A 27,891-nucleotide genomic window follows, 5' to 3' on the forward strand; every position below is an offset into this window, starting at 1 on the left:
GTGGTTCCAATAGGAACGGGAGTTGGTTCTAATCGTGTCTGTTGTGTGGGTTGTGTGTGCGCAAGCGGAGGCAATTGCGACGAAGAAGATGGTGGTAATTGGCGACCGTGCGTGGAAGATGTCTGTGCGTTTTTCGTACCCTGAGATACTTGCGTAGGTGCGGAATTATTATTTTTAAAACAAAGCAACGTATGATGTCTCGGATTGTTACAATTTCGACAGGCGGAAGTTGATTGACAACTGAAAGAGTTATGTTGACTACTTAGACATCTAGTACACATACGGTTAGTTTTAATATAATTAAATCGATCATTAATTGTGAAAGTTGAAAATTGTTTGCATTTATATAATTGAGAATGTGAATCACCTTTACATAAGGAACAATAAATGCGTTGCGTAGGATTAGTACCTAAAAATGTACGTGGCGATCGAGCGATCGATCGTTGATGCGACTGTGCACGACCACTGGCGGACGCGGCGGCGGGACCGTCCAACTTGGTGGCGGCAGCGGCGCCGGCGGTGCGGTTACACGTGCGTTGTAATATTTTTACGTGTTGACGTATAAATTTTATAAAATTTTCAAACTGCGGTATGTCATCTTCTCCTCTAATTGATGACTCATACGACTGCGCGGTAGCCTGATCTAATGCCTTTAATCCCATATAAATAAATATAAAATCATCCAGCTTTTCAATTTTAAGTTGCTTTAATGCTGCGATAGTCGACGAGAAAGTATCAATAAATTTTTCTAAGTTTATTGCCGAAGGACCGTTAATTGATTTTAAAGAAAATAATTTATCTAAATATGACGTTGCAAGAAAGCGTTTATCTTGATACTTGTCGATTAAAGCTTGCCACAATATAGGATAATTTTCGGCTGCTGGTACTAAGCCAGCACACAGATTTCTAGCCTTTCCTGACAGGTGACTCATAAGATAATGAAAACGTTCTGAGTCCGAAAAGGATTCATTGTCATGAATAACCTGTTTGAATGTTTCGTAAAAGAAAGGAAATTCTAAAATATCACCTGAGAAGACTGGTAACACAATTTGGGGGATCCTTACTGATCCCTGTTTGTTGTCTGGTAAAGCAGACTGACAAGCGGGAGCTGGAGTTCGCGAAGATTGAGGTTGTAACGAGACCGCCATCATCTTTATAGAATAAAACATTTCGTCAAAAGCGGTGAGAGATTGATAATTAACTACATAATCAGGGTTTAGTTCCAAATTAAGGAGAATAATTTCATCGACAATTTTAACATACTCGGTGCGCATTTGATCGATCAGGCTAACTTTTGCAATAAAAACATTACGATGTTTCTCCATTTTAGTTTTCGAAGATAATTCATAAATAGACTGAAGTTGCGAAAAATATTGTGCACGTTTTGCTTCATACATTTTTAATTTTGCGTTTGTGTTAGCCATTATTATTATTTATATATATACTTCTTAAAAAATAACAAAGGAAAACCAATAAATGCGATATATAAAACTATGTGCGGTAATAACGTACAACTATACCTGTACTACCGTAAAAGGGCGAGCGATAAACAATAATAACGTATAATAGGTATTTAATGTACTAAATACCTACAAGACAGACAGATGTACTTGTAGCGAAAATAAGTACACAAATGCGAGAAATGATGCGCGATATAAACTAGCATACATAAAAAATATATGCTTACTATGCTATAAAACTACTAATTAATAATGCGAAAAATAGGTACAACTATTATCTATATATACCTATATGCGAGAAAAATAAAATAATGCATAAAGCAATATTTTAAATATGCGGTGCGAGAAGTAAATCACAATAACGTTTTAAACACTAAAGCGCGTGATAAATAAATTTATATATACCTACTCATAAGCGGTAGTATGTAGGTACATAAGTGCGACAATACGGAATGTAGGTATCGACCATACATCTACAAAAAATATGCGAGCGAAACATAAACTATACATAAAGCGAAATCGAAGTGAGTGATGTCATAGAAAATCAGATAATATATCTATAACTATAACTAAAAAGATATAAAATAACTATGTTCACAACTATTATTTTACGCGGGAGTAGTCTAAAGCGTTGTTGTTAGTCACTGTGTCGATACACCACGTATAACTTAATCATAGGTACGTAGGGCACGATCTTTAACCGACATGTATTGTATAAAACAGCTATGCGAACTAAATACTCAAACAATTTACAATAACCAGCGTATTATACGGCGAGTACTGCAAGGAAATAAAATATCTATTACGAACAGAAATAAAATCGCTGCTTATCAATAATTATTCAGATTAAATAGTGTGCTTTCCCTGCTCACTTTCTTGTGTAAAGACTACGGTAACTAACACTAACAATCTTAACATTCAAACACTACAATCATCATACATAATATTCGACAGATAATATTGTTTCGTCAAATAGTATAACGACAACTATAATATTTCTAGAAGCTTCGATCGATCGAACAATATCGATATAATGCGGGTGAATGTGAAATTAAATGAACGAAACAACGCAAACAGATATAAAGCGAAATTGAAGAATTGCTGCGAGTTATGAACAATTCATAAGCGACATAAATATAAACTTATTTATTAACGAAAATACCAATGTATCGTTATATTTGTGCAACCGTGGTATGCAATTTGAATAGATCCTATTACATGCGCAATAAGGTTCAATATTACATGCGAGTCATTCACTCGACTTTCACAATAGGAAAAAATTAAAACAAATTTTAAATAAATAAATTGCGATTCCTATTGTGATCCGGCGACGGAAGGCCAATAAATGGTGCGGCGGTGGCTATGATCTAGCCTTCTTCGATGGACTATATTGTTGTATAGGAAACTGGCTGGTCAAATATGAATGACTTACCCTTACTTCAATGTGCTTGTTCTTCAGTGGGCCCACACGGTTACGGGAATCTCAGGAATTCACTCAGGTTGATTACAACTATTAAGACATGCGTGCGATATGCGTGCAACGTGCGCGCGCGGCGAAAGCTATGACATCACTGATTATTGAATTAGCCGGGAGGGGTGTCAATGCACATCAACAAACCAGGTACGCATCGCGTTTGGCGTAACCAGTACTTATAAAAATACATAAATATCTTTTTTCTTTTAAATACATACATAATGTACATATCAAACACCCAGACCGATACAAACATTCATACTCATGAAAACAAATAGTGGTACCATGCGAGGAATCGAACCAGCGACCATCTGAAGTAAAATCGGTGTGCTAAACCGCTAGACCACTGATGCCGTCAAAACATATGGGTTGATGGTAAAAGAGTGAAAATTTAGGGTTGTGTATTTTTAAAATAAATCATAAAAAAATTGTTTTTCAAAAAATAAATAATATATTTCGGTGTGAACTACCCTTATCACTTAAGGGTATGAAAAATTGTTTACGTCCTATTCTCAAACGCACTAAAAATTAAATTGATTAAAAAAAATTAAGTGAAAGGATAACAGACAGCCAGCACTTTTGCATTTATAATATTAGTATCGAGGGGGGAAGGGGATTGTTAGTAATGTACCATGTTAAGTCGACCTCCACGCGGTTCCCCCTGGAAACCATCGTGGTTAATTCCTGGTTATTTAATCACGATGAGCAAACTGGCCTGACCTCATGCTCATCTTGTCCTCCACTAGTGCTCAGCCAGCGTAAACCGTTAGCGCAGGCGGGTGCACCATTCCATTATTATCCCTTAAAAAATATATTAATATGCATGATTTCCCAATTGCGTAGGTGGATATGTTGATGTTTAATCTATATAGGTACAGACACATCCTTTGTTTATTATTTCAGTTTGTCAGTAAGGAGTAATTGGTTAATATTAGATCAAAATTAGGCCAAGCATTCTAAAGTATTGTTTATCCGACGTTTGTTTATAATAGCGTGGGCTGTATGTATTTTAAGCACAGAAATCGAATAAATAATTATGTTTACTGTGTACTATTTACTACTAACCACTATCTATATAAAACTGCTCTGTAGAAACATTCCATCTAAACATATCTCGTATAACCGCGAAAAATTGTAAGTATGGATGTTTGTTACTCTTTCACGCAAAAATTACTAAACGGATTTTGATGAAACTTTACAGTAATATAGCTTGTACATCAGAATAACATATAGGCTATAAATTTCACGCGGGTGAGGAAGCGGGTACTGTTAGTCTTACATATAAAATTCCCGTCTTAGTTATAGTTCTCCGAAATGGCTTTATTTATTTTGATGAAATTAAGTATATATGTATACTCGGTAGATCTAAGAATATGTTGTATTCTACTTTTTATACCCTTAAATGAAATTGGCTACTCACAAATTTTTTTTTAATATTTGGAAAATATTTTTATTTCATATTTTTTTATGATGTAGCATTACAAAAAAAAACATATATAAACTCCTAAATGAAACGAACGAATGCCAACCAAAACTTTCACGTCAAAACTGGACCAATTTAAATGAAATTTAGTATACAGATAGTCTAGAGACTTAGAAAGGACATTGGCTACTTTTTAATGTGAAAGGGTTGTTAGAGGTTGAAAGGGGAGATGAAAGGTTGTATAATTTGTTTAATTTTTAGGGTGTTCATTAAATAAATATGACATTCAAAGTTTGTAAAAATTTTACCCTTAAGTGAGGATGTATGGAAATTCGTTATTTTTGAAGTTAGAACGACGAGACTTTTTTCTTTGGATTTTTTTATTTAATCAACATCACTATTCCACACAGATATTATGTATATAAACAAAAAAACAACTTTATTTTAAAGCGCATTAAAATTGTAAAAGTATATTCTTTCTTTTAATACCTAATGTCGTACCCAGGCAATTATATTACGAATCATATGTCCCTCATAAATAGACTAGAAATATTTGGAGTGACATTTTCAAAACTGAAACGGATGGTAATCTGCTTAGGACCACAAGTAGGTACGTTGCGAATACAATTTCATGTAAGAAGCGTTGGTTATTCATTTTAACATTCATATACGGAATTTCTACTGTATAAAGAGAATTATATAAAATATTACGCTTTTCGCAATATCCTACGTTACATATATAATTTATATATAATGTATTATATAATAAAATTCGAATGTTATGAGGAGGCGGAAATTGTCAAATAGAAGTAAGGTTTATTCAAATAAACTTAATGTAAGCACTTTCAAATAGTCATATTTTTTTATTCTACTACTCATCCGGAATGCAGACTTATCACAAGAAGATCGAGTAAGAAACTTGCGTGTTGCTCTTTTAAATTTATTATTCAGAATTTTATTTTTCTGATTGTTATGTGAAGACAATAGTATAGTTGACATAAATTAATTAATTACTTGAGTAACAAAATAAATCATTCATAGTTATCAGAGCAGACCAGTCCCTAGAAATAGCATCCGTTCACGTGTATGACGGGTGAGACACCAGACCACAGACAAAATATGATTGTTGGACGAATTTACATGCAATTTTTTTTTCTTGAACTGTGAACTACGCCTGTAGCTGAAGTATTGTAAAATATTCGAAAAATAAGAAAGAAGAAAGTGTAGAAAGCTCTACAATTTACAACACCGAAAAGCGATCAAATTAAAATTAATATAAATTCCAATACATGGATGGGACAAAAGTCAAACCTTAGCGCATTTCAATTTTTTTCTAGCGCCATCTATGAACATGGAAAATAAACCTAGTAAATTAAACACCAGGCGTTTTTTATGGGATTTTAATTGAATGATACACCTGCCTGCGCTAACGGTATACGAGGATGACAGGATGAGTAAATTTTTTTTAGAGGAAGATAATGGAATGTTGCATCCGTCTGTGCTAACGGACACGCTGGCGGAGCACCAGTGGAGGATGATAGGATGAACATGAAGTCAGATCAGTTAGCCCAACGTGACAAATTCACTGGGAATTTATCACGATGGTTTCCAGGGAGAACCGAGTGGAGGTCGACAGGACATGATACATTGCTAGTATTGTGATCATTAGTCCACATTACTAACAATTCCCATACCCCCGATAGGAGTATTAGATCAGGTCAGTTAGCCTTTCGTGGCATATTCACGAGGATTTCATCATGATAGTTTGCTGGGGGAACTACTTGGAGGTCAACCTGAAATTTTTTTAGGGTTGTAATAGTATTTGCTATTGAATGTTTATTAATCACAACTATTATAACCCATATATTTTTTTACAATACACTCTAGATAGAAAGTCAAAAATATTACAGGGGAAATTCTCTGTTACCAGTGCTCCACGAGAAATCAATCTACGTCATTCACATAACAATTATGTGAAATGGTACTACTTGGAGGTGAACCTGACCATACATTGCTAGCAATTCGTATATTTGTCTATATACTAACAATCTCTTTCTTCTCCAATATTCATAGAATAACGACTATTGATTCAGCTAGTCAGCATATAGATATTGTCTACGAATGTACAAGCAAACAAAGTCACAGGCACAACTAGTGTAGCTATAAGAATGAAGACTCTACAGGAAAATGCTCGACAAGGATTGACGTTTCCCCATTAAGAGTTTCATCATTTTAAGAGCTCGGTTTTATTACAAATATTAATATCCTTCTTTGAAGGACAGGCTTGTTAAAGTTACTATGGTCGTTCCTTCGTTTCTTGGGCCAGGATTCGATTCGTATATTAAAAAATATGTGTATTAGTTATATACTTATATATATATATACAATAATTTCTGTTCAAATTACTATTAGTACTAAACAACTTTAAAGACGACCTCGGTGGTCCAGCTGTTTAGCACACCGCCTTACTTCCGATGGTCGCTTGTTCGATTCCTCGCACGGCACAAACATTTTGTAGGTGACCTAAAAATTTATATTCATGAGTATGATAGTTTTTTTTTAGAGGATGATAATGGAATGGTGCACCCGCCTGCGCTAACGGTATAGATTCTCGGGGCACCAGTGGAGGATGAACATGAGGTCAGGGCAGTTAGCCCATCGTGACAAATTCACCGGAAACTTATCACGATGGTTTCCAGGGGGAACCGCGTGGAGGTCGATCTGACATGGTACATTGCTAGCAATGGGATCTTTAGTCCCCATTACTAACAATCTCTTTTTCCCCAGTATGATAGTTTCTGTCTGTCTGTGTATTTTCTATGTTAAATATGCATTTACAAGAAAAGTATGTATAACCGTTGTCAACTCATAATAGAAGCTCTACTTATACTTAATCTCGAGAATACAATAATAACGAATAAAACGTGATAAGATCCTATAATTTCTTTAATATTAAGAAGAATGTAGAAAAATACTTGTGAATAAAATTTTGTATTATGTAGCATTGAATCCGCGACTAATGGAAGTAAAATTATGTGTTAAACGACTAAACAGCGATATCGTCATCTATACATATAAATAAAATTGGAGTGTCTGTTTGTAATATTGAAATAACCGTTTTTTACTACAGATGGATGTAAATACGGTACATACACCAAAATATCATTTGTCTGTCTGTTTGTTTGTTCCGGCTAATCTCTGAAATGGCTGGACCGATTTTGACAGGACTTTTTTGGCAGGTAGCAGATGTAATGAGGAGTAACTTAGGCTACCTTTATTTTAGAAAAATAAAGTTAAATCCCACGCGGAGGAAGTCGGGTCCAGCTAGTTATATATATATTCGAATTTTAACACATAACTTTTAGAAATAAATAACGAGTGGTGATTGGAGTTTTCTTCAATATAACGGCATTTAGAGCCATCGGGAGCCGAGGCTCCGGATGCCTGTCCATCCTTTATAATTCCTTTCCTTATCCCTTTTTGTAATTCCTTCCCAAGAAGGGGTGGGCCCTTCTTAAAAACCCGGCAACGACTCCCATGCGATTCAAATTGCGATCGCAATTACGACGGCCTGAGCCGAGGTTCGAACCCATAGCAGTGCCCTCAGACTGAAGTGGTATCCGTCAGACAGGAGTTAGCTTTCAGCCGCGTCATGAGTCCTTCCGCGTGTTTGGAGTGCCATCTGCACTCGCCCCCTATCGTCCGGTGAAGCTGTAAAGGCCAGCTGCAGCCAATAGAATTAGAGGAGTCCGAAGAAAAGAAAAGGATTATAAGTTCTTAGCTGTATCATATTATTTCATTTACTGGAAACTGGAAATTGCGATCCCATTACACTTTTGTCTTCGTTAAATAGTGTTTTATTTCTTCTGTATTAAAGGTTATTTTTGAAGCAACAGCAAGTGTACAGCGTTATACGTATACTTTTTTCATTTTTATGATTTGTTCTCAAAGAGCTCTTATTTAATATTACCGCGAGAGTCTGAACCAGATGTCGCAGATTGAGCTTACCGACTTCCTAACTAGTTTCTGACTTATTAAGTCCGCTTACTTATGTACTACTTAGATATTTCAGGAAACAAATGTTGAGAAATTAATTAAGTAAACTGTAATACATAAATGTATAAAATAGTAAAACTTTGAGCGTTTAGCTTCAGTTAATTCATTAACTGTCCAAACTTTTTTAGTTTTTTAGTATGTCATATTATATTTCAGACTAACTCACCGGTGATGGTAATGTGTGAATTGTCAAAAAAAATGAGCAGTAATTATAAAAGACATTAGGAAAAAACATTTTTTTTTTATTTCTTATATTTCTAATGGGTATAAAATCTTACAATAAGATACCAAAGGATGTACAGGAATTACCCTTAAATAAATTCAAAACATCTGTTAAATCATATTCACTAAACGATTACTTGAATGACGAGCGTGCATGCCAATAGTTGTTCGTGCACTGGATTTTCATTTAATGTTAGACATAGATACCTACATAAATATATAATGAATAAAAACTGGCTTTTGTTAAAAAAAAAAGAAATTCAATTGAGTTTCTTGCTTGTTGTTTAGATGTTTTCAATTGCATCTATACATATATATTATATTATCTATATATATATATATTGAACTACAGGGTAGCGAAAGAATTATAATATAAAAAATTAGACGTTCCTAAGCTGCTAAAATCATTACATAGTATAAAATAAAGTCGCTGTCGCTGTCCCTATCTATGCTTAAATCTTTAAAACTACGCAACGGATTTTGAAACGGTTTTTTAATCGATAGAATGATTCTAGAGGAAGGTGTACATGTATTATATATATATATATATATATGTATATATATAATACATGTACACCCATGCGAAGCCGGGGCGAGTAGATAGTGTCCTGTATGAATAAATTATTTTTTAATTTAAATTTGAAAACAGAAAAACAAACACGCTTTTGCCTTTATAATACCATATTATATTGTCTGTGATAATACTATTTTAAATAATAGTATTTAATAAACCGAGATCGCATGAAACATTTATAAAAACTTGTATATATTTTACACATTCCATATTTTGTTGCGGCTCAGGAATTATTGCATCAAGCTTTACAGTGGGACTCGTTAGGACACATTCAGGTTTTTATCGAGTTCCGAATACTCGAAGCGGAATAAAACAATTACAAAAAAAACTTAATTGTGGCGCCATTAAAACCCTTTCAAATATTGTATTTAAATATTTTCAAGCGTTGAAATTCTGAAATATGATTATAAAATTATATTGTACACACATTTTGTTTGTGAAGCATTGTATAATCTATAAAGATACAAGATTTAGCAACATACAATATCATTTTATTTGTAACTAGAGGCCCGTCCCGACTGTGCACAGATGCATTATAAATCTTTGAATTATTTAGCTTGCATACATATAAACCTTCCTCTTGAATGACTCTATCCATCGATGAAAACAACATTAAAATCTGTTGCGTAATTTAAAAGATATAAGCGAACATACGACGGCGACTCTTTGTTTTAATAAAACAAAATTATTGTATAATTTTTTATTATATAAAAAAGTATTCTTGATTAATTTTTAAATTAGGAATTTGGAACTCTAAATAAAAAAAATCAATTACTATATTCACTGCATACATTAAATGATATTTTACTATATGTTATATATATAGTACTACTATGTATAGTAATAGTATTTGTAGTAATATGCTAGTTATAAATCTGCCAGAAAAAAAAATTAAATGTCAAATAAAACACTTCCTTTGCAAAAACGCTTACTATAAAATTGAAGAATTCGTTAACGATAATAATGTTTTTATATATTATCTGATTACACTAATAATGAGTGCGTAGCGATTTCTATGTTGATTATCGCATGCCTCTTACTTGTTAAAAAAAAACATCTATTAAAAGGAACAACACACAAGTTTCTTGCTCATTTTTCTTGTGATGAATCTGCATTCCGAATGAGTGGTAGAATCAAAATATGACTATTCAAAAGTGCTTGTAATGAGTTTTATTTGAATTAAGATTATTTCTATTCTATTCTATTCTATTCTATATCTCTATATTATATTGACAATAATGTCTTCACATGTAATGAAGATTATTAGTAATATGTTTATTACGAGCTTATTGATAGAATAAAGACCAGATTATATTTGAAATTTCATTACGTCGTCTTGTGCTCAAGTTGTCTACATACCTAACTCAGAGCTTAATGTTTATTAAGAGAAGTTTTTTTTTATCTACTTAAGTATTTTTACGTAACTAGAAACACAAAGAAACTAATGTCCTTAACTCGATTCTTTTAAACATGAGTAGTGCCCCGACTAATGACTATGATTCTAAATTCAAAAGTGTTTAAGCAATACATTTTTTTACTAAATTGTATACAGTTGTTAAAGGCTCTTTTTAAGCATAAAAAAGGCATTATGCCTCCTGGCACAGCGGCGCCAGGAGGCATGATGCCTCAGTAAAAACTTATCTATACTTCTCTGATCGATTCACGCCTTATTGCAATGGGAATTAAAACTACTACGGTCTGAGCCGAGCTTCGAATACCTAATGTGCCTAAAGTCGTATCCGTCATGCAGGAGTTGATCTTCAGCCGCTCCGTAAGTACTTTTGCGGGATTTCTGCATCTGCTCCTATTATTTTTCTTTTTATACCACGAAGGTGACAATCAAGCATGCGGCTATATTTTGGAAATAAGAGAAATCATCAGTAGATTATTTAATCTACTGATGATTTCTCTATTATATATATATATATATAATAGAGAAATCATCTAAATATTTATTTATATAATAAAATTTACACGTTGACATAAGAATATTCCTGAGATGTTAAAAGTGATATATTCTATAAAAATGTACAAACAATTAATTCTACTATAGCCAGCATTATATTTCCAACAATATCTGATGGGAAATGGTTACCGTAGCCTGAAATAGCAGAGGTGGTATGCGCGTTGTCGATCCTTAAGAAAACTTGATGTAGGTACTTTTCAATAACCCCATGTCTCTATAGAAATTTTCGATACCATAGTGAACTTTCAAGAAAAGAGCTCATTCGCTCTTAAAAGGCCGGTAACGCACTTGCAACTCGCCTGGTTTTGCGGGTACTCATAGGCTCATGCGGCTCACCTGGTAACTGAGTACCGCCAATATTCACTTACCATCAGGTGAGCCGTAAGCTCATTTCTTCCTTATGTTATATAAAAAAAAACGTTCAAATATATGTGAGTAAAGCCGCTAGATTTTACTAGTTAGAACGTTTCATTAGAAATTAATTACGTGACCGCGCTGTTTGAAGTTGAAGAAAGTTTTTCTCTTTTGCCCGTACACCGATGGTTGGTTTCGGCTTATTATAAATTATAAATATGCTTGTAGATAAATATTTTATAAAATTTATAAGTTTGCTTATTATATAATCCTTGTGAATATTTTATTTTAATATCATAAAGAGAGAGAGCCGATTTTAATTCGAGTTATTACTTACTTATTTTACTCTTTGAAAGGTAATATTTCATCGAATTGGGTGTTATTTTGAGGAAGTCCATTTCATTACTTATCGGATTTGTATTATACTGTTGTATTCTAGGCTAGTGTTGACTGGTCGTAGTCGTTACCGAACAGTCAACAATATGCTTCCAAACTACATATAAGGCTTCCAATACATGACTTCGCAATCCCCCGTCCAATTCAAACGGCGATCGAAATTACGACGGTCTGAGCCGAGGTTCGAACCCCTAGCAGTGCCCTCAGACTAAACTCGTATCCGTCAGGCGGAAGTTGGCCATCAGCCGCTACATAGGTCGTTCCGCGGGTTTGGAGTGCCATCTGGACTCGTCCCCTATCGTCCGGTCAAGCTGTAAAGACCAGTTGCGGCCGCAAAAAAACCTTACTTCGCATTTGTCACGATGGTCGCAGAATCGATTCCTCGTACGGACCAACGTTCGTGAGTTTTCATGAGTATAATTGTTTGTATTTCTGAATTGTATCTTTTTCTTTGGAGGATGATAATGGAATGGTGCACCCGTCTGCGCTAACGATTTACGCTGGCACCAGTGGAGGATGATAGGATAAACATGAAGTCAGATCAGTTAGCCCAACATGACAAATTCAAATTCACCGGGAATTTATCACGATGGTTTCCAGGGGGAAACTTCCCCCCGATATGGTTTGTTAGCAATGGGGGGTTAGCCTACATTACTAACAATCCCCTTCTCCTCTCTGAATTGTATCTGTCTAGGCGTTCTCTTTACTATATATGTATGTATTTGTATCAGTTATCTAGTGCCAATAACAGAATGTCTGCTTAGTTTGGAACTAGATGATGCTGTGTGAATTATCTAGAGATATTATATGATATCCAAACTCTATTCAATGCGTAAAGATGCAGTTCAGAGGAAAACACGTGTCGCAATATGGTTGTAGATTCAATAATGGTCGGAATTTGATCACTAATAGGGAAAGTCATACCGCTTTCAGTTGCAATGGTTAGGTTTCCGCACTGAATATTTGCGGTCTCACATGTAGGTACCTTTGGTAGGGGAATTAAAATAGAATAGAATAGAAAATCATTTATTCAAATAAACTTAATTTAAGCACTTTTGAATAGTCATAACAATTTTCTTTCTACCGCTCGTTCGGAAAGCTGTCTCATCACAAGAAGAACGAGCAAGAAACTTGTGTGTGTTTAAATAATCCTTGTAAGTTTAGATTTACAAGTCGAAACGTGTGAATACAAACTACCAACCAGCGCTAATATATTTGGATCAAATATAAATATACAATAAGATTAAATCAGTCGTAGTGATAAGAGCAGACCAGTCCCTACAAGCAGCACCCGTTCACGAGTATGACGGATGAGCCAGCCATCACTGCTCTCGACCATATTTTAGGGAGCCCAATAACCCGTCAAAAACAATATAAATCCAGGAAAATTATGTCTTATTTCATATAAAACTATTAAAATTATCGTATCACAATGTTACTTACCATACTCCGCCGAAACGGCTTGATCGGTTTTTATGAAATTTTATATGCATATTCAGTAGGTTTGAGAATAGGCTACCATATATTTTTTTTATACCTCTGATATGGATTGAACTTCCCTAACATTGTTTTTATTTATAGGTTTTTTTTTGTTATAAAAATACATACAGTCCTAAATTTTCACCCTACTAATATTTCTACCCCTATTTTTTAATAGCGATTTTAATTTAAATGGCTAGTATGCCTATAAAATTATAATAAATGTGATATTAAACCAGTTACTAAATATAATATTTTATTATATTTCAAGAGACCATTTTGCAATAGTCTATTCTCATAGCAATATTAAATATAAGTGCCTAATATAATTTGATAGTATTATTAACTGATCCTATAACTGTCGAATTTTCGTCGTTATTGCGTTAAAAAAGGACAGAAGTACCCACATCCCCGGGACCACAGGACCGCAACAAAGGGTGTAACCCTTTTCTGCTAAATTTGGATATCAACTATTTATTACAACGGGTCCTGTCGTTTATGTGGTTGTTTTCAAAGTGATTTAGTATCGGTTAACGACAGCCATTATCTAACAATATTAGCCGTAACTGTAATTTTAAATACAAAAAAATATTATTTTTTTAGTTTCTGACTTTGTTATCATTGCATCTTATGGGATACAGTTACCAAGACACATCAATGTAACACTTGCAATTAATGTTGGCTAGTAAGACAAACTAAATATTGTTTACTATTACACTGCCGTGTCTAAACTGCACCCATCGCTACATATTCAAATTCAAATTCAAAATATCTTTATTCGTGTAGGTCTATTACAGACTCTTATGATGTGTCAAATCTTCCATCAGTTCGGAATGATTTCGAGATGAGAAGAACTGACAAGAAACTCAGCTCGTATTCTTTTCAAATTATTTATTAGCAGGTAGCTGGTGTAATAAGGAGTAACTTAGGCTACTTGTATTTTCGAAAAATCTCTAATAAACTTATTTGTTAAATTCCACACGGACGAAGTACAGCTTGTCTATAATATACATCGTCTCAACCTACAACATCGTATTATTACCCCGTAATATAATGGTTTCCAGGTGGTTGGAGGTCAAACTGACATGGCACATTGCTAGTCATTACTACACTGGCAGGCTACCATGCATATCCATACTAAATATTCCTTTTACCCCATTAAATATTTCTTAAAAATAAAGTACATAATTTTGAAAATGGAACGTCGAAAATTTACGCAGCGGCCAAATTGTTTTGTTAGTTTTGTAAAACTACTCTATTTAAAACTAGAAAGTGGTGGAATGTGATAACACATTGGTCCTCATTACTAAATGTACTATTAGTTACCAGATAGATTTTACCAGTTAGATACCATGTATCTGACATGGTAATGGTATCAATGTACTGCATTTCAGTTGTAGAATAATAAATCCTAAATATTTGGTTATTTACAGTGATTGTACATTTACATATGTATATGGAAAATAAACTTTGTACGTTAACCATGATTTTTTTCGTTTAAATTACAACTCCTTTCACATACATATAGAAATGTGGCTCTAGAAATGTTTAAGTACTTATTAACATGGTAGTTGATAGTATGTCGATAACAGAACTACTTAGAAACCAGCAAACAGACCTCATTCAGTTGTGTTGATATAAATTTCAATTCATACAAACCTTTCTGAGGCAACCATTATTTTCTAGACCCTACAAAATCTTAGTTCATTGAAATTCAGGGGCGGATCTACCTACGGGATAGGCTGCAGCCCAGGGCCCCGTAGATATAAAGGACCCCCAGCCCCCACTGAAAACAATACGCGATATTTAGATTAAAAAAACTATAACATTAAAAAACCTATCATAAGGTTGACAACCCTAAGATTAATCTACCCATCTATGTGCGCTTCTATCGAACGGAACGGGAACTTCCCTGTCGCTTGTTTTTGGTCTGTGTATATTTTTGAAAAATGAAATGATCAGAAAATTTCATGTAATTTTCGGTTACGACAGACTCATGCTCTTGCTCTTTCACTTGATTCGTTCATTTACCAGTTGAATACTTCCAACTCGAGTTGCCAGAATTCAACTCAGTTAACTCGAATACACCGCAACTCGAGTTAGTAACTCGAGTTGAGACATCTCTAATATATTACACATTATATTATACATACTCTAATCCATGGATCCCCAAAGGTACACCCTTTGGAGATCCATGGATTAGAGTATTCACTTCATATTGCTAAATAACAACAAAAACCATATTAAATTAAGAAGTAATTAAGATTAATCAACCCATGCTTGCGCTTCTATCGAACGGAACGGAAACTTCCCTGCCGCTTGTTTTGGTCTGTGTATGTTTTACTTGAATAATATAATTAGGTAGGCCCCTAAATTCCAGCCCAGGGCCCCACAAATTCACGATCCGCCTCTGTTGAAATTACAACAACGTATGTTGGATATGACAATATACTGTTACCTATATAAGTACAAAACGATTGGACTTTCCGTCCACTAATAGTCACAAGTGGGGTAAAATATTTTGTCAACAAATCGAGAAAGGTTTCCAATAATTGTGTAAATAAATTTCCGAACTACAATAACAATATTATTGTGCGTAAACATCGACATGCGGTTGTATTGTATGACAAATCAATAAGATAGAATATATAGTACATCGGAATGAAATTGTAATAGTTTAGGATACAATATTTTGTTTTTATTACAGCTTTATTTTTCCTTGTTTACGAACAAAATCATGTGCAACCTTCATTCTACCTCATTCAAAATTATATTTTCCTAGTTAATTTCTTGTAAACTGTATTAAAAGTGCGAATACTGTAACTACCATTTAGAAATTTTTGTAGCTGTGACGTGATCGAGTGGAATGAGTAGTCATCTTCACTAAAATGTCCAGACATGTGGCGGCGTGGTGGGCCGGGTCATTGGGCTCCCTAAAATAAGGTCGAGTGCAGTGATGGCTGGCTCATCCGTCATACTCGTGAACGAGTGCTGCTTGTAGGGACTGGTCTGCTCTTATCACTACGACTGATTTAATCTTATTGTATATTTATATTTGACCCAAAAAGTTTGTGCTGGTTGGTGCTTTGTATTCACACGTTTCGACTTATAAATATAAACTTACAAAGATTATTTAAAAGGGCAACACATAAGTTTCTTGCTCGTTCTTCTTGTGATGAGATAGCTTTACGAACGAGAGGTAGATAAAAAACAAATTGTTATGACTATTCAAAAGTGCTTGAATTAAGTTTATTGAATAAATGATTTTCTATTCTATTCTATTCTATTCTAAATATATTTTAAAAACTAAGACCCTTTTTGAGACATGAGACAGCTTTCCGAACGAGTGGTAGATAAAAACAAATTGTTATGACTATTCAAAAGTGCTTAAATTAAGTTTATTTGAATAAATGATTTTCTATTCTATTCTATTCTATTCTAAATATATTTTAAAAACTAAGACCCTTTTTGAGACATGAGACAGCTTTCCGAACGAGTGGTAGATAAAAAACAAATTGTTATGACTATTCAAAAGTGCTTAAATTTAGTTTATTTGAATAAATTATTTTCTATTCTATTCTATTCTAAATATATTTTAAAAACTAGGACCCTTTTTGAGTCATGAGACAGCTTTCTGAACGAGTGGTAGATAAAAAACAAATTGTTATGACTATTCAAAAGTGCTTGAATTAAGTTTATTTGAATAAATTATTTTCTATTCTATTCTAAATATATTTTAAAAACTAGGACCCTTTTTAAAATGTAGCGGTAGAATCCTCTTTATTAAGTTATGTAGTCTTGTAGTAAGTCTTAAATCTTGAAAACGAAAACAATTTACACACTTATCTTCAGCATTTTTGAAATTAATTCATTCAGAACTGAAAAAACTTTGCTGTCCTTAAAGGACAAAGCAATTTCAATTTCAACGAGTGTTATTTATTTCGTTGAACTAGTAATGGATGTGAAAATACGATACGAAAAATCTGGAGGAAGAATAATGGAAACAAATGGCCGGAAGGAATTTACTTAACACAAGCGGATGCAGTAGTAATATATCTGAAGAGACATTTGGATCTGCACAAATTATTTAGTATCACATATAGACACATATTATTTTAACACACCAAATGTATATCTACATTATGATTAGAATGTTATGATTTTCTACAAAAATTAATTTACTAATGGAATAATAATAATAATCTCAGGACAAGTCACACAGCGCCATCTAGACCCAATTTAAGTTAGCTACAACTTGTGTTATGGATACTAGATAACTAATAGAAATACATAGATATTTTTTTTCGTTAATACATACATATTATACATATAAAACACCCAGACCTATTTTAACATCCATCATTGTCATGAATACAAATGTTTGTGCCTTGCGAGGAATCGAATCCAATGGAAGTAAAGCTGTGCGTTAAACCGCTAGACTACCGAGGCCGTCAAACAGAGAATAACATGTGGGTCGTTGCCACTATCATGAGAAAGTTGGCAGAGGGCGCCACTGAGTTATGCCATGGAGAAAGCCAATAACCAATAGAGAAAAAAACGCCATATTTTCCACACTTTTCTAGAATGAATATGAGTATCTGTGGTTAGTCTATAGCATCCCATGCCATATCATCCATAGGTGGGGAGGCAAAACACTAGCGGGGAAAGAATACATTCGAGGGAACACTTGCTTTTTTTCGGACTACTCTAATTCTGTTGGCCGCAGCTGGCCTTTACAGCTTTACCGAACGATAGAGGCGAGTGCATATGGCACTCCAAACCCACGGAACGACCTATGAGGCGGCTGAAGGCCGCCTTCCGCCTGACGGACACGACTTTAGTCTAAGGGCACTGCTAGGGGTTCGAACCTCGGCTGAGACCGTCGTAATTTCGATCGCCGTTTGAATTGGACGGGGGATTGCGAAGCCACGTATTGGAAGCCTTATATGTAGTTTGGAAGCATATTGTTGACTATTCGGTAATGAGACTACGACCAGTCAACACTAGCCTAGAATAAAACAGTATAATACAAATCCGATAAGTAATGAAATGGACTTCCGCAAAATAACACCCAATTCGATGAAATATTGTTTTTTTTTAATATTCGAATAAATTTATTCGTTTTGGCTGCAACTAGCTTTGAAAGCTTCACCGAACCACAGGGGGCGAGTAGAAATGGCACTTCAGAGCCGCGGAAGGACTTATGGAACACATAGTCATTTTAATGATAATATAACCAGACGAATATGCGAATAAAATGATAACGACCTCAAATCAATATTGAAACATTTGTGACGAGTGAAAATTGTATGATATAAAATGATTGGAAAATTTCATGTCATAGTCGGTTCGACTCATGCTCTTGCTCTTTCACTTGATTCGTTCATTTACCAGTAGAATTCTTCCAACTCGAGTTGGTAGAATTCAACTCGAGTTAACTCGAATTCACCGCAACTCGAGTTGACACATCTCTAAGTACATCCTTGGGGATCCGTGGATAAGAGTATTCAATTCATATTGCTAAATAACAACAAAAACCATATTAAATTATATTTGCTGCTATAATCCACTGAATATCTCCATCATACGAGTATTCTCTTAAATTGTCCAGCATCCAGTGATTTAATATATTGAATACTAGATGTACCCGCGACTTCGTCCGCGTAAATTGTCGATATTTCCATATAACCTTTCATCTACCCTTTCAACCCCTTACAACCCTTTTTTCGGATTAAAAAGTAGCCTATGTCCTTTTTCAGATTCTGAACTATATGTGTACCAAATTTCATTTAAATCGGTTCAGTAGTTTTGGCGTGAAAGTGAGACAGACAGACAGACAGACAGACAGAATTACTTTCGCATTTATATTATTAGTAAGGAAGTAAGGATGTACGTGATGGATTCAGCTATTGTAAATTGTAGCGTATATACTCGCTGACCTAAAACAACAGTACGTAAACATACCAGAGTAGATCCGATCTCGTCCATATTCATAAGTTATCTCATCCATAACTAATACATGCCGACGTACCGTCAAACTATGGCGGAAGTTCGAACCCTGTGACATCGTTTGGATAGCTATTCGAAAGATAAAGTGTTTGGCGTCCATACACTAGTACCATATTATGTTATCTGTGCTAGTACCTAGTAAGATGCTTGATAATCTTTAATACAGGATAACGGGGTTGATAGAGAAATAATGCTCTGTTTATCTATACATATAAATAAAATTAGAGTGTCTGTTTGTAATATTGAAATATCCGTTTCTTACTACATGCATATATAAATTACATATATGAATATAAATACGGTACATACACTAAAATAACATTTTTTCCAATTTTTGTCTGTCTGTCTGTCTATCTGTTTGTTCCGGCTAATTTCGGAAATGGCTGGACCGATTTTGACGGGACTTTTTTGGCAGGTAGATGATGTAACAAGGGGTAACTTAGGCTACTTTTATTTTAGAAAAATTAAATTAAATTCCACGCGGACGGTGTCGCGGGTACAGCTAGTATTATAAGAATTATGAAATAAAAAAAATTATAGATTGATTATACATTCTTCTTGTGATAAGTCTGTGTTAAATATCCCACGATTTATATATTGATAAATAACAATAATAACAGTTTATTATACTAATATAGCTGTATAGGATGTTCCTTAGTGTTATGCACATCCATATAAATTTTAAAAATTATTTTGGCGCCAAAATTTTAAAAAAAACAATATTATAGAGATTCAAGGGAACTTTAGAGCAAATATATATATTGTCATATTTATTATTTAAGTATATTACAACAGTTTTGAAGTGATGTAATGGTTGGAAGTATATGTATATTTAAAGCTACAAAATAAAGACATTGTATAATCGAATAGAAAATCATTTATTCAAATAAACTTACATTGAAGCACTTTTGAATAGTCATCACATTTTTTTTAATCTACCGCTCATTCGGAAAGCTGTCCCATCACAAGAAGAACGAGCAAGAAACTTGTGTATTGCTCTTTTAAATAATTTTATTCTTACTTTACAATTTAAGTTTAAGTGTGTGAATACAAACGACAGATTGTATGTTTAGTGTTATTATAGAAGATTCCAGAAATAGTCTATGTTCCGAATGTGTGGCAAAATAAAAAAAATATGACTATTCAATAGAGCTGATATTAAGTTCATTTCACTAAAGATTATTTCCATTTCTATTTCTTTAAGTTAGTGTACAGGTTACTCAGAAATGTCTAGCTACCTAAATTTATGAAAGGGACTGTGATAAATTGATTCTTATTTGCCCGTTTATTGACCAGCGAGGGAATATAAATAGCAGTACAAAAATGTGGGACGTGGACATATTTCCTTTCATCTCCAAATATTTTATAAAAACCTTCTAGTATGTAGACTTAGTAGGTAACTACCTCAATTGATATTTTCCGTAAATATTCCTGGCATTTATTATGTAATGACGAATTTTGTTATGTATCTAGCAAAACTGACTTACTCTCCGATGGCCGCAGGTTCGATTCGCAATCTCACAAATAACATGGGGAACGTAGTCAAACATGTTCAATTCATGATAGGGGCTTACATTGTATTATATAATAATAATAATAATAACTCCAGGACAATTCACACAGTGCGATCCAATTCCAAGTTAAGCAGAGCTTGAGATAAATAAAAAATTAAATTTATAACCCTAGACAATTAACACAACGCTATGATATAAATACTTTGATACATTTTTTAGAAAACACCCAAACCAGTACATACAATCATACTCATGAGTATAAATGTTTGTACTGAGCGGGGAATCGAACCTGCGTACATTGGAAGTAAAGCCGTGTGCTAAACCGTTAAACCACCGAGACCGTAACAATATAGCAAAAAATAGAGTCTCGAAATATTTTAAACATGACTTAGCTTAGATTTTACGTGGCTATCATGTTTCCCTCTCGGCAAAACGTAGGTATTATCCTCTGAAAGTGTTTTTCTCAATCCAAGTCTAGGAAATAATATATATAATAGGATTTCTTCATAAAGCCGGTTTCAAGTTACAGGAACGAAATATTCCTTTTGTACTTTTAATATTCAAGCCTTGAACTGAAAATACGGTATTTGAATACTTATCAACGTAAAAAGTGGATAATTAAGCCTCCGATGCATAATGATATTTTACAATTGGATGTTTATAATTACAATGGAGAAAAAATAATCGGAGTTTTAAATTAACAGTTTAATAAAAACATAATTGTGAATACTTCATTACATAGTATAAAATAAAATCTCTCGCTTGGCTGTCGCTGCCTGTCCCTATATATGCTTCAATCTTTAAAACTACGCAACTGATTTTAGAAGCAGTTTTTTTTTAATAGATAGAGTGATTCTAGTGGAAGGTTTATATGTATAATACATGTACACCCGTGCGTAGCCGAGGCGAGTAGCTAGTATCTATATATTAATACGTGAAGTAAAACTTTGTACCCTTTTTTTACGAAAATTGCGTCAGAGGAGCATGGAATTTCGCACACTTATAGTTTATATAGAGAAGGGGTGCAGAATGCAATTTTTTTATATTATCTATATATAATACATTAAATCAATATAATAAAACATTACACACACTACCTTGTATGTGATGTTCATAAGCGTAAATAATGTAGAATGTAGTCCTTACTAATATTCATTTATTCATTCATTCATTCATTCTAGACCCTGAGAAAGAACATAGGCTACTGTTTAATGGGAAAAAAGAGTTGTAAGGAATTGAAAAAGGAGATAAAAGTATTGTCATTTTAAAGTTTGAAAATTATTTTCTAGGCAATTGATTGAATATCAATAAAGAAACGGTTTAAGGGGTTGAGAAGGGAGATCAAGGGTTGTATGGAAGTATCGTCATTTCTAAAGATAGAAACTTATATTTTAGGCTGTTGATTAAATATAAATGAATATGACATTCAAAGTTTGTAAAAATGTTACCCTTAAGAGGCTAAAATAAAATGGGGGATGAAAGTTTGTTCGTAATATCGTCATTTTTGAAGCTAGAGCGATGAAACTTTTTTCTATGGCGTCGTATAATTAGCTAAGGTATACTGAGTTTGTATGCCTCTATATAATATATTATATAGAAGCATACGGACCAAACTCTGTCATAGTTACGAATGAAAAGTTTAGAATAAAGTTTAGCGCGCTGTGCATCGGCATATGGGAGATGCACAATGTTCATTCTGCCGGAATCTGCCGTAATGCATTCTCTCAAAAGTTAATCCACCATAATATAATACTAGTGTAGTGCAGCGAATTCCACACATTGTTTAGTGTAATAGAATAGAATAGAATAGAAAATTATTTATTCAAATATACTTAATTTAAGCACTTTTGAATAGTCATACTTATCATTCTATTAATAATATTATTTTAAGAATCTATATATAATAATAAAAATTACAAAAATATATTCCGTTAAGAAGAATATAAACAGGGTGCTTTCTATGTATATTGTGTACTTATTTAAAATTAAAAAAATGTATCTATAGTATGTAATTATACCAGTAACAAATTTTCTTTGAAAGTATTAATAATAAATTCTTTGTTCGTCCTAGTATCATTACTGTATTATACATAATATATTAATTATAATAAATATATATATATATATATATAATAAGACAAGGTTGTTTTTTAAAAAAACCCTTCGGCTATAGAATTCATAATTCTTGTAGTTGTTGCTAAATAATATTTAATATAAAAAACATGACTTTTCTACAATTTTATTATATTTATTTGTTTATCGCTTTATTTTACCTTATAAACCAAACAAAAAATATGATTCAAAACTTTCTAACTTGTTCTAACTTATTTAAAAGAATATATTCTTCTGCTTGTATAATTACTTTTTGTACAATTACTTTAATTTCAATTTGACAGCCTCGGTGGTCTAATGGTATAACATACCGCTTTACTAACCGATCGTCGCGGGTTCAATTCCTCTCACAGTACAAACATTTGTATTCATGAGTATGACTGTTTGTATCGGTCTGGGTGCTTTTTATTTATAATATGAATTTATTTACAAAAATAAAATGTATCCATGTAGTTATTCAGTTTTCTATTACCTATAACACAAGTTCTGCTTAGCTTGGGCCTAGATGGCGCTGTGTGAATTGTCCTGAGATATTATTATTACATATATTGTATATATTTTTTTCTCTTTATTTTGACACGTACAGTGATTAAAAAAAAAAGTTATATATAATATAATACTAGCTTTAGCTAATCGCGTTAATTTATCCCTTTAAGGGTGGAATTTATCAAAATCCTTTCTTAGGAGATGCCTACGTCATAGTAGCTTTATGCATGCAAAGTCTCAGCCCGATCGGTTTAAAATTGACAAAGTTTCATATAAACTTTCATCCCCTATTTTATCCATTTGGGGGTAGAATTAATCAAAATCCTTTCTTAGCGGATGCCTACGTCATAACATCTTCCTGCATGCCAAATTTCAGCCCGATACGTCCAGTGGTTTGGGCCGTGCGTTGATAGATCACTACGTCAGTCACCTTTGAGTTATATATATTTAGATTACTTAAAAACAAGACATTGATTGTCGAAAATTAGTTTAACAATAGTATTAACTAAAAAGAATTACTTCGTTGACATTTAATAATAAGCTAAATATGACAATTAGAGATAAACACAGATTTTTGTAAATTTGGTTAATTTTTTTTTGTAATATGTATTATTTGTCCATTGTCAGTAGTTATACTTCTTTTCTTTCATTTTATACCGTCACATACCGTTATTGAAAAATCAATCTTACGTCTTAAAGTCTTAGGCATGAATTTTATAAGAATAGACATGACAAAATTTCCGATTCATTTTTGCCTTTAAGGCATGAAGCTTTAAAAGGCTTTATGTAGCCAGAGTCTACATATTTTACTGTGTAAAATAAAACAGAGTAAAATGGTATAGTCTTTGACGTTGCTATAAATATTTCCGCGGGATTTTCACGGAGGGGAAGAACAATAACAAAATACGGGCTTGTACCGTCCACAGACGGTACGATTTGGAATGTATTTTTTTATGGATTTAGGCTAGCATTTGCTGTTTAGATTACTGGCGTTGCGACCTAAGTTGATCTATTGTGCTCGCCCTGTTTCATAGATCGCTACCAAAATCCGGTAGGAACAAGTAATGAACAAAAAACTGGCTTTTAAAAAAAGAAATTCTGTTGTATTTCTTGCCAGTTCTTCTCAATTGAATCTATGAATCTATACTGTACTGGATGGTAAGGGTAAATTATTAATACAATTAACTTGATGTTCATAAGCGGCTAAAATATTTTACATGAATAAATGATTTTTTATTTCATTTGATGGTTTTTATCACCTCAAGATAGAGATTATACTTTCCAAAGTAGATATTTTGTTAATGCATGCATTTTGTTAGTGGGCTACATACAATATACGACATGTAGTGGCGTTTTATTCAATTTGGCAAAATCTGTAATTCTTTTTTATTTAGTTTGTGTTGTTTATTTACTGTCTCATCTGATATATTTGGGCGATCTGTTTGTTGGGTCATTGCGCAATGAACTATATTATAGTAAGTATCTATAATACGAATATATGTGTATCATTGCCTTGTTTTCATCCCATTATTTAGGATCAGAGCAATATGTCAACTTCTTCCACTGATCCTATCGGATATCTTAGCTTATTCTACTTTCAAGAATATTATCTTTCACGCTGTCTTTTTTCCTCCTTTATTCATTCATTATTATCGGAGAAGTAAGAGAGAAATATAAAATAATAAATACATACAAATACACACATACTATAACACATTGAACAGTACATTTTTTACTTAACTTGGGTCTGGATGGCGCTGTGTGAAGACCCAAGGTATACTAGCTAAAACTTGTGTTATGGGTACTAGATAACTGATACAAATACATACATACATAGAAAACATCCAGACCGACACAAACAATCATACTCATGAATACAAATGTTTGTGTCGTGCGAGGAATCGAACCCGCGACCGTCGGAAGTAAGGCGGTGTGTTAAACCGCTAGACCACCGAGTCCATCAATTTATATTCATAAAGTGGAAATAAGACGATTCGGCACGACAAATCGGGCGGAAAATCGTACCGTGCGAAAATCCTTTACTGTTTGCTATAAGACCTATACAGCTTAGAGACAAGGCGGTAATCCAGCGGGATTTGTCCCCGATTTAATAGAAATTTAAACAATTATTATCTTTACAAGTGAACACTTGTTTTCTTTCACAGGATTTTGAAATGATAATCAATAATAACAACAGAAACTTAGTTGGGGTAATTGCATATGTAAATTTCGCTCAGAATATTTTTAGTTTTTGATTTTTCAGACTTCTCTAATGCTATCGCCCGCAGCTGGCCTTTACAGCTTCACCGGACGTTAGAGGGCGAGTGCAGATGGCACTCCAAACCCGCGGACTTATGGAGCGGCTGAAGGCCAACTCCCGCCTGATGGATACGACTTTAGTCTGAGGACACCGCTAGGGGCTCGAACCTCAGCTCAGGCTGTCGTAATTTCGTAATTGAACGAGGGATCGATCGGAGGGAAAACTGTTTTTTTAAGTGTGTGTGTGAGAAAATAAGTACAAATATAATATAGACAGGGCAGTCGTGGTCCAAAAAATAGCGAGGACAATCTTTCGAATTAAGCAACAGGAATCCTGTCGTGATTATTTTGGAATATTCGGCATTCTTACTGTGCCATCTCTCTATATTCTTGTAACATTGACACAGTTCACTATACATATACATGAATATGAAACTGATGAGGCGAGACAAACTTGAGAAAGCACAAGGAGACAACATTTTGTGAATCAGCTCTCACCTACACTGGAGGTAAAGCATACTATACATTACCAGTCGTACAACCGTATATTAAGTTGTCTATGGATTTAAAAAGTTATATAAGGACGAATGTAATCACAAATTAAAGCATTTTCTATTAAATAAGTGTTATAAAGTTTGTTATATTTAACACAAATAAAGCTATTTTTATTAAATAAGTGTTATTATAATTATTTATTTTTTATATTAAATTATATTTATTTTAATTAAAATAAATATGTGCCCTACACTTGTAATAAATCTGTCAACACTTGAGACCCTTCCATTGATACCTCTCCAGCAAACATAGATTTAAGTTCAGTGTAAAGTCAGTCTACGTCCCGGCTCCACGTCGAGCGTACGCGTTACTAATAAGCAATGTAGCACACTGTCAAATAAACTTAGTAATGTATAATAAATAGTATAATTATTTCACCTGTATACTCTAGGTAGTGACCTAGATACTACAATAAACAATATATTATATAGCGACGCTTCATCACCTCATATATAACGCTTCAATGATGAAGTGATAACCACCGCGCTACGTACCGAAGTATGAACATATTAACAGCTAGGTTTTGTAAAAACTTTGTTTATTGTTATTTGTAATTCTTTATTGTACATATTATAAACAGAATAATACATATGTCTTAAACAATAAATGTTACAATGGCGTTTGTCCAAACAAAGTTGTCTGGGTGGGTTCATATCATTTCACCTACTCCAGTAACTTGATTTGTTAGTTGTGCTTCGTTTGTATGTTGAGAAGTGGCAGTGAAATCACAGCATATGAGGTATGAGATCGTAGTCCTCCGTATGAGAGTTATCACGGGCGTCACACATGATAGCGTGATGTCCGTGATGTTAAAGTACATACACAAAGATTACCACTTACCATACAACTTATTTACCATACTAATTAAATAAAAAAAATTAATTCCAGAGTTGGCATTACCTCTTGCATTAATTTGGTTTATTAACAATGATTAATTAATAACAGTAGATTAAAGACTCAGTTATAGACATTAAAAAGTGTGTCAATTTGTCACAGTTTTTTTATGTCGAACACATTACTGTTATATCTGAGACGTGATAGTAAACCACTCGGTCGAGATTTCTCAAATTATAAATTAAATTATAAAACTATTATACACCAATTTCAATAATAAAGAAGTCTTTATTCTATAAAGCTATTAGATTATTCGAGAAAAAACATCCGAGTAACTGGGAACATAAACCGCAAAATGAAATGAGAAAAATGTCAGCTTATCTTCATTGTGAGAGATTAGGTAAAACAAATAAAATTATGTAAGAAATTCTTGTTTAGACAAGGTTTTGTACATATTAGCATACGTATATTGCAGAGGTTCTCAAACAGTATTTTATTGTGACTCACTTATTATTATATACTAGCGACCGTCCCGGCTTTGCACGGATGTATTACAAATCTTTGATCTTCTCGGCTTGTTCTATACTAAAACACGTGTATATCTAAATATATATAACTCAAAGGTGACTGACATAGTGATCTATTAACGCACAGCCCAAACCACTGGACGGATCGGGTTGAAATTTGGTATGCAGGTAGATTTTATGACATAGGGATC

The 27,891-nt window shown here is 33.5% G+C and overlaps 1 protein-coding gene across 1 annotated transcript in view; it reads left to right on the forward strand.

Annotated features, from left to right (window-relative positions):
- Positions 1-415: 415 nt before the first annotated feature.
- LOC131854908 (adipokinetic hormone/corazonin-related peptide receptor variant I-like) overlaps positions 416-27,891 on the forward strand; it is a 51,256-nt gene continuing 23,780 nt past the window's right edge. The window contains exon 1 of the mRNA XM_059206092.1: positions 416-538. Coding sequence (XP_059062075.1) covers positions 416-538 — 123 coding nt within the window. The remainder of the gene's footprint in view (positions 539-27,891) is intronic.

This window comes from Achroia grisella, unplaced genomic scaffold (assembly GCF_030625045.1).
Source record: "Achroia grisella isolate CSIRO2021 unplaced genomic scaffold, CSIRO_AGI_Agris_v1 utg1248, whole genome shotgun sequence".
Taxonomy (NCBI): Eukaryota; Metazoa; Arthropoda; class Insecta; order Lepidoptera; family Pyralidae; genus Achroia; species Achroia grisella.